General features: G+C 44.4%; 1 protein-coding gene across 2 annotated transcripts; it reads right to left on the bottom strand.

Moving 5' to 3' along the window:
- Nucleotides 1-4,777: 4,777 nt before the first annotated feature.
- Nucleotides 4,778-8,633, bottom strand: lg22h15orf40 (linkage group 22 C15orf40 homolog). 2 transcript variants are annotated; one of them, XM_046037647.1, is made up of 5 exons: nucleotides 8,406-8,633; nucleotides 6,486-6,615; nucleotides 6,269-6,396; nucleotides 5,177-5,331; nucleotides 4,778-5,030 (listed from the first exon to the last, which is right to left on the bottom strand). In XM_046037647.1, exons 1-4 carry the CDS (start codon nucleotides 8,580-8,582, stop codon nucleotides 5,242-5,244), a joined length of 525 nt encoding a protein of 174 aa, XP_045893603.1. In that variant the 5' UTR covers nucleotides 8,583-8,633; the 3' UTR covers nucleotides 4,778-5,030; nucleotides 5,177-5,241. The 2 variants fall into 2 exon arrangements, with proteins under 2 accessions (XP_045893603.1, XP_045893602.1); XM_046037646.1 differs by having other exon boundaries at nucleotides 4,778-5,039; nucleotides 8,406-8,632.
- Between the last annotated feature and the right edge of the window lie 186 nt (nucleotides 8,634-8,819).

Below are 8,819 nucleotides of genomic sequence, written 5' to 3'. Positions count from 1 at the left end.
TAGGAAAGGGAACACATAAGGTTGCATTATTTGATAGGTCATAGTGACTCGGTAGTCTCAGCTATCGATTGCGGTAGCATTTTTTGACAAGGCAGCATATACCATCAGAACACCGTCTCGTACTCTCTACATGTTAGCTTCATGTTAGCTTCATGTTAGCTTTGCAGCACTTGTTTGCAGCACAGAGTTGTTCGCTCTGTATCCTGGTGTTTGTCATGGTGTTGGATTTAATGTTTAATGCTAACATGCTGATTTTTAGTTGATTTTTAGCAAGTATTAAGTAAACCATGTTCATCGTATTAGTTTACTGTGTTAGCGTGCTAACATTTTCTAATTAGTACTTTGGTGCTAGAGGAAAAGTCACGTTATTACAGTTCATCCTGAGGGGAACATGAAATGTCTGAGACAGCTTTGTCGACCACTACAGCCACACAGCTAACAAGTACCATTTCCACTTTATCCTCTAAATGCTAAATAAATAAAAAATCTTCATCCGTTTTTCCCCCGCTTAATGTGGCCCTAATACTCCGTCGTACACCAGTGTGAGTTCACCCATCCAAATGTTTAGTGCTAGTTAGCAAATAAATAGCATACCAACGTGATAAACTAAGATGGTGAACATGGTGATATTATAGCTACTACACATCTGCATCGTCATTCTGAGCATACTAATGTTAGCATTTAGCTCAGAGTAACACTGTACTGATGTACAGCCACAGCCTTGTTTCCGTTGTGTATTGATATAAGAGTATTACCCCGTTTTCTTTTTCCTTTCCTTCGCATCCTTCGCTTTAGAGATTCTGACACTTGCTGATAATTGATTTCTGTTGATATCGGGATTTGTTTGTTTTTTAAATTGTTGTTTTTTACTTTGTGATGATCTTGGACTTTTTATTTACGACCACAAACTGAGGGGATTGTTGTCGGCAAACATCCGGCCTGCAGAATCCGAGCTGCAGCAGCCAAATCCTCCTGTTGTCAGCGAGGCATTAGTGTGAGAGTTAAAGCATTGTGCTGATATGAAGCCAGAGCTGGGCAAAGAGAAGAGAATAAACGAGGAAGATGGTCTCAGCATTAAAGCAGTGTGTTATGTCAGCTCCCAGAGGGCGAACGGGCTGTTTGAGGAGATCGACTATAAATAAACATGCAGAGAGAAGTGAGGTAAGAGGTTTAAAACCCATCGCCTTGGCCTGCCCGGCTCCAGGGCTTGATTTGGTCTGTGATTGTCTCTTTATGGGCTCAGCATAAATAAATGCCCCCCCACACTAAACCATCTGCATCCCAGCCACCCAAAACGTACTGCTGACTTGTTGTGAAAGTGAGGATGAAAGCTTGGCGAGAAGAGAATCTGCAGCTGGATGCAGCTCTGCCTCTTTTGATCATTTCTTCTTCTTCTTCTGTGGGGGTTTGATCCTCTGTCAGGCTCCGGGCCATTCTTCCTCCGAGTCTTCCTCTGTCAGGCCACCAACTTGATTTCTTTTCAACATGGAGCTGCTTAAATAAGCAGCCGCGTTTGACGTATTTTATTTCTCATGTAAGGATTATTGTTTGGGCAGTTTGATTAAAGAGAATAGGGGAGATTCAGTCATCCCGAGTAGCACGAGCTGGATTATCCATCAAATAAAGCAGGTAACTGACCCAGGGCCCTAAATGGCCCCAGAGCCCCAGGTGCTAGGAATGTGCAGCACTTAAATACACTTAAACATGTTAAAGCAGGCAGGGGCCCACGTCTGGCCCTGGTTTAAGGTTCAAGGTAACTTTATTATCCCTAACGGGCAATTTGGTTTACTGCCAGCAGTAACAAGCAGATATCACACAACAATAAATAAAAACATAAACAAATGCAACACAAATTATATTTACAAAGCTGGTAACAGAAGTGATAAATGACCTTTTAGCCTATGTGTTCTGCAAGATTATTTTGGCTTTCTTTAAGGACCTGACCTTGTGAAGGTCATGGAGGTCATTTTCTGTTTAACAGAAACAGCCCCGTGCCAGCAGATAAGGTAGAAGGTAAGAACCAGTTCATTAAAGCCGTGTCTTAAGTTTTGTTTGGGCAATTTCAGCTTTATTTTATTGGAGGATTCTAGAGAGGAGACGGGAGACGACAGGAAGAAGAAGGGATGACATGCAGAAAAGCTTCCTTAACTGGACATGAACCAGTGACATTGTGACGACAGTTTTAGGGAACCTCTAAGGTCACCAGGATGCACCAAATAGATTGTATCCAAAATTTCTTGGCCTGGCAGTAGCCTGTTTCTGGCTCACCTGGTTGCCAGATGAATGACATGCTGACCTAATCCAAACGTAGCCAAATCTGGACCAGAGCTGGGCCACATGTGGTGTCCACGTTCAGCTGCAGGAGGCCCGCGTTGTTACTTGGGCTGGGACATCGTACTGCAGGTGTTCCTCTCTATTACCGTCTTCGTCTGTAAAGCCATGGTGCTGTATTTCAGCAGAAAATGAAGAGTGACAAACGAGCAGGGACATTTCATTTCTGGAAGATTTGCACCTTCATCGTTTTCCTGTAATCCTCTCAAAGGAAAGAGCACTCCAGCTCAATTAAACTCAAAATAAACCAAGTGACTTCCTCTTATCACATCTGTGTTAAATGACATCACACTATCTTTTAATTGGAGCTTGGACCATCTCAGTCCATCAGCCTGAGGTTTTTGTGCTGCAGATGTGAAGCCAGATGAGGGATAATAATAATGCTTTTTTGTACTCACTGTTTTTTACTTGTTGGTGCTCAGGGGCCCCAGTTGCTCATAATACCTCCATGCTTACAGGACTCTCTGCGTCACTCGTCGGGGGGGCCGTCATTTCAGACGGGCATTTTTTTTGGTAGTCTGAAATCTTCTCAAAATGACCAGAAAGAGATCTTCCAGCGCCCAACATGGAGGGCTAAGAGGATTTATGTTTCTGAACCCCTTAAATTTAGGAGGGAAAATGTCTGTCCAGCCGGCAGAGGCTTAACACGTCGTCTGAGCGTCCTTCAGTCTGACAGGAGCCTCAGCGGGACTCGGCAGCAGATGTAAAGCTGCTGATCCAGGCTCACCAGAGGAGACATGAAAAGCAGCTTCAGTTAGCAGCGGGAACCAGCGTGAGGAAGTGTGATTTGGTCAAACTTGAAAACAAACTCCCTTTAACCTTCTTATGTAATATTCTCAGTGACAGTAAGAACAAACTCTCAGCAGTCCCTGACAAGCAGAAACTTTGTTTTCAGAGAGCTGGAACAGAAAATAAAACTCTGTTTGAGGACGAAGCTTCATGAAAGCTGTGATGTTTGATGGGAAGTCATTATCTGTCCGGGCTTTGATGCTGATGATCCAGCGGCGCTCTCGATCTCTTTGAAGCTTTTTAGTTTTGAAGCAAAGAAGCTGCGCTCATTACCGCTCCACTAATTCACGGCAAACCTCTGATTCTGGTGCAGATGACGGATCCTAATGAGCTTGTTTCTTTTTTCTCCAGAAGCCCTATAACCTGCTTTGACGATCACGACTCTGTGGATCACAAGGGGCCCCTTTTCTGTCCACGGGGGGTGGGAGAATACCACAACAAGACACATTAGGAAAGTCCATGAGTAAAGAATTCACTGTTATCGTTGCCTCCTAACTAGAAGACGACATTATGGGGGGTTTCCTGTGGGATGGGACCCATAATTTTAAGATTTAGGCCTACTCTAAAAGTGTTCGGATGTTATGTCCATGTAGGACATGTACAAAGTCCTGTATTAAAACCCAGCAAAAAGCCCTTTAAGTATCAAAAGTAAAAGTACTCATGCAGCAGAATGGCTGTTGCCAATAGTAATCAATACATTTATCTTAATGCTGTAGGAGGAAGCAGCAAAAATGGGCAGTGTGAGGATTTGAGCAACTTTGACAAACTGTGATGGCTAGACGACTGCGTCAGAACCAGAATCAGCCAAGGAAGGAAAAGCTGTGAACCCCGGCGACGGGGTCATGGGCGGCCAAGGTTCACTGATGAACGTGGGGAGCAAAGGCTGGACCGTGACGAGCTGCTGTAGGTCAAACTGCTGAAAAGGTTGATGCTGGTTCTGATAGAAAGGTGTCAGAACACAAAGTGCATCCCTGTTTGTTCCTTAGCTGCAGACCAGTCAGGGTGCCCACGCTGACCCCTGTCCACTGCTGAAATCACCTTAAAGGGCACGACAGACCTGGATCATGGAGCAATGCATGGCTGAAGTATTGGGTAATTTAATCTATAATAATGAATCAGAATAAAAACTATGAGAGTGTATTACATTTTAATCCGCAAAGTAACTGCAGCAGCTGTCAAATAACTGTGGTGGTGTTAAAAAGTACAAAAATTTCCTCTGAGATTTCGTGGAGAAGACGTATAAAGTACCAAAGAAGGGAATACTTGAGTAAAGAAAATACAAGTTGTACTTAAGTAAATGTACTAAGTGATATGACACCGTTGGAGCTGAGCTTGACAAACTCACTACAAAATTATTTAAATCTTCTCAGACAGTCAATAATAAAGTATGTTTAGTGTTTCCATCATCAGCTCCTCCTCCTTGTTCTTCACTCCCTTGCAGATCTCACAGCCACATTAACAGCAACACAGCGCCACCTGCTGCTACGTTACAGCCGTGTTTACATCCAGTATATATCAATATTCATTTAATATGTCCTTGTAAAACCTCGAGTGGGAATAATGTTTTTCCTTAAACATACTGTTTCCCTTCTGACTTTAAGTTTGCCTTTAATCAAATCTCATCTTGGAGAAAACACAAAATTTAAGACTGTTAGGATTTTATGATACAGATCCATAATGTGTTTATTTAAAAAGGTCAACAGGTCGTTCAACCAAATGACAAGCAGAAAAAAACCCCAAAAACTTTTTAACACGAGTCACTTTAAACTTCCCAACACGTGAACGTCACGTCTGCAGCGTCTCTCCTGAAGCTCCTGCAGGTCCAGGGATGGAGACGCCTCCCTGCTCTCTGGTGGTTGGTTAGGGGAATGGTTGGTTTCCATGGTGATGTTGGTGTCCCAGTACCCATCCTGGTCCAGCTGTGAAACATACATGAGGACAGCACAATAATTTATTATATAATTAATTACTTGTTGTCCGTGTTTTCAGTCTCCTTTGGCTGCAGGGAACACTTCACACTCTTCACTTTGTTTTGCAAATGCAATAGAATAAGAACCTCCTCTGTCCTCTTGAGGGCCTGCAGCCTGTTTCAGCCTCCGTCCACCTCCTCCGTCCCTCCTGTCAGCCGGCAGCCTCCCTGAGCCTCCTCAGCACCTCCTCCGGACTCAGAGAGGAGTCCACTTTGACGAGTTTGTCTCTGGACCTGGAGCCCTGCAAGAGGTACATTTAGGGAGGACAAAGTCTTTCAACGAGGCAGGGGAAATGTGAGGAGGCAAAAAAAAGAAGAAGCCACCAATGAGTTGAAGCAGGTAAAGTTGTGAGGATAAGAGAGTTTAGAAAAGGGAGGATAAAGAAGGGGAAGGAGGCAGGGTTCAAGGTGTGTTAAGACTGAATACAAAGCAGATTTATTTCTACTTCAAACTTTACTGCTTGGCTGTTTTCGGGTTTGTCTTTACAAGCCATAACACCAGCCGGTGGTTGTGACGGTACAGACTTTAGATGTCTGTCGCTAGTTATAGCAGCGAGCTAACAGGCACTGACACAGTGTGTGAAAGCTCAGACGGATTTCCAAACAACCAGGAAATCTAGATACAGATCCTTGTTTTCAAGGCTAAACCCGCCGCACCTCTCCTGGACTCGCTTTTGGTGCCCCGTCCTCTGTTTTCCATTACAGATAAAGTACCCTGTCAATGTAGCTGGTCATCGTAGCCACGCTGCACGAAACTGCCGTGACGCAATCTTCAACGTGACGCATCTGCACCTCCTCACTCGACCACCGCTGTGGTTTTATGTGTTGCCAAAATAACAATACAATACAACACCCTGTCTGGCGCCCACAATAATGACAGTGAATAGTGAAGATTCTCTCTGACCAATCAGTAGTTGGTAGCAGTGTGTTCACGTCACCTTTTGGCATCGCCTCGCCTTGCTTGGAACCTCGAAGGAGGCGATACCAAAAAACCTACCAGATACCAGATTTGCCCGATGGAAAGGCGAGTAGAGTCGAGTTGAGCTGGGACTTTTGCGTCTGCCCGTACACCCGTGCTTCCTTAAAATGTCCTTCATTCAGTCTGAACACGCCTTCACACCATACCTGACTAAACACCGTCTCTTGAAGTGGAGGTGAATGTTAATAAGTTTCGGAAACCTTGTCGAGAGAGATGTGACTTTTCTTCAGGTCCAGGACTTCAGCCAGGTACCGAATGAGCTCAGTGTTTGCTTCTCCGTCCGTCGGAGGTGCTGCGATGGCGACTCCCACCGCCTCTGCAGAAACCTCTGCAAGAGTAGAAGCACAGAACCGGTTTGAGTTGATCAAACTTGTCTTTCAGGTGGAGACAACAACAAATAAGCAGTGCGAGGGTGACCTGTGATGCTGCTGTGTTTGGACCCGGGCTTCGCGTGCACCGTTATGGTAACAGCACCGCTTTTGTCTCGGGCCACCGGACAAGACGCCCCTGCCTCTGCCGCTCCACCGCCAGCCGGCTGTCTTTTCACCTGGTGTAACAGCATGAAGCGTTAGTTATAGTCTTCTGCACCGAGTCTACGCCATAGCTGATTTTTAATCTGATCTGTGGTGGTGTTACGTCAAATGGGTTCCCAACTTTCAGACATGGCAATACGAGAGCGTCTGAAGTGATCAGCACCACAACATCTTGTATTTGCTAGAGCTGCACCAAGTAATCAATAAAGGCCAAGTTATACTTCTGCGTCGAGTCGTGAGCATCTATACTTGTGCCTTGGTGTCTGCGTCGCTCTTCAGTTACACCGCCAAAACGCTAGTTGGCGTTGGGGTTTCTATGTCCCACTATGTTGAGTTTGTCCTTCTTCGGATCATGTTGGAGTCGAAGCTGATCGATGTTGAACAGCAGTTACTTTTAGTTAAATTACAAACACGCAGAAACGAGAGAAGGCGTCGGAGGAGATGGCGTGTACGACTGTTGAACCGGCAGAAGAAGAAGAAGGACAAGCCGGTGTGACACCAAAATCTGTGACCTATCAGATTCTGTGACTACACCCAAACGACGATGTTTTCCTAACCATAACCGAGTACTTTCATTGCCTATAAACCATAACTGAGTAGTTTTGGTGCCTAAACCCAACCAAGCTACAACCGTTCACTTCGTCTACAAAGCCTCTGCCGCTTCACTTCCCATTTGGGTCACAGAATCTGATAGGTCACACATTTTGGTGTCACACCGGAAACGCGATGCTACCAAGCCGACCAAAGCCTGCATGGAGGGATCCACGTAGGCCCAAAAATGACGTCAAAACCCTGTGACACCCTGTCGCACATGAGAGATGTAACAGTGTTGCTTAGATCAGCTCTCGGCAATCTAAAAAAACTATTCGGCCATCAGTGACGCTGCGTTGGTGTTTCACAGGTGAACCTCGTAGGTGTGCTGATTAATCAGTGACGATCCGAGTCAGACAAACACACTGAGCCATGAAACTTTTTGTTGGTGGATCTACCAGAATTACGGTGTTTCTGCCGTTGTTCTACGTCATTAAACCACGGTTACACAACAGGAAGTAGCCCTGTAGTAGTATTTTATTGGTCCAAAACTGGCTTTACTGCTCTCCGTTCAAATCAGCGGGGTGGCTTCGTCCAGTAATATCCTGTCTATGGATGCTGCCAAGCCGACCAATCACAGCTCTTTCCTTCTGCATCGCAGGGGCGTGCAGCTACATTTGTGGTGAGCTGCACGTCAGGGTACTGCGTGTATTTGGCGAAGAAGTATAACTTGGCCTTAAGGAATATAAAACAAGTTTACTCAAGCGCTATACCTCAGCGCAGGTTTGTAGCTGTACATATTAACACCATATTTCAGAACTGGCTGCACCTGGACCACATATGATATTTACATATTACATATGAGTAAAGGGGCAATTTGTCAGATTGTGTTCTCTTGTTAGTGTAATGAGGTGCACTATGAATGCATGATCTGTACCTTGAATGGATATAAATAAGTATTTTAGTAATTAATACTTCTTCCAACAGGCTGCAGAGACCCTGTTCATAAGCCTTCACACTCAAGTAGCGTTACTTATAACCAACACACACACTGTAATTTACATTTACCTTGAAAGGCTTTAATGAAAGCTGAAAAGTTTTGCTTAAAGTGTATTTAGCAGAAGTGTTTTGTTTTTCTCCCTAATGGAAGTGGTGTTTGGCTGATATTGACGTACAGGAATTAAATCATAGTGAAAGTCGTTTGTAACATTGGTGTGTAGATAGGAAAATGAAAAAGACCAGTGTGACCTGGTTCACGAATCTAACAACTCACCGCTTTCTCTTTTTTAGGCATTTGTCTGCAGTAACTTCTCAACGTTAACCCGTGAACACCGGACAGAGGAGGCACGTTTACCGGGACGACGTCACATAAGCGGTTTAACGTCACAAAATATTTCGGTATTAACCTGATAAAACTACCGGTTACGGTAAAACCTGACCGGGAGAGCATCTAGCTGTCCTCTGTTAGCTGCCAGCTGTTAGCTTCGGCAGGGAGCGGAAATGCTAACATGTAAACATCGCGAGTTCCGCTTTTCAAAACAATAGCTTCAGATTTTCTTCACAATAAAAGCCAAACATATGCACAGTTAAACAGAAACATCTGAACATTAATACAATTATATAGAAATCACTTTAAAACCTAAAGCTATTTTTCACAACTATTATCTTGTAATTTTCTTATTCTTTC

This window comes from Micropterus dolomieu, linkage group LG22 (assembly GCF_021292245.1).
Source record: "Micropterus dolomieu isolate WLL.071019.BEF.003 ecotype Adirondacks linkage group LG22, ASM2129224v1, whole genome shotgun sequence".
NCBI lineage: Eukaryota > Metazoa > Chordata > Actinopteri > Centrarchiformes > Centrarchidae > Micropterus > Micropterus dolomieu.
This window is presented reverse-complemented; position numbering and strand designations above follow the sequence as displayed.

What these genes read in the sequence shown, in the direction of transcription:
- lg22h15orf40 (XM_046037647.1), bottom strand. Translation starts at nt 8,582, where the DNA reads ATGCTCTCCCGGTCAGGTTTTACCGTAACCGGTAGTTTTATCAGGTTA. An exon ending in TGCCTAAAAAAGAGAAAGCG is followed by an intron (nt 6,616 to 8,405) that starts GTGAGTTGTTAG and finishes CTGTTACACCAG; the next exon opens with GTGAAAAGACAGCCGGCTGG. An exon ending in CAAACACAGCAGCATCACAG is followed by an intron (nt 6,397 to 6,485) that starts GTCACCCTCGCA and finishes CTACTCTTGCAG; the next exon opens with AGGTTTCTGCAGAGGCGGTG.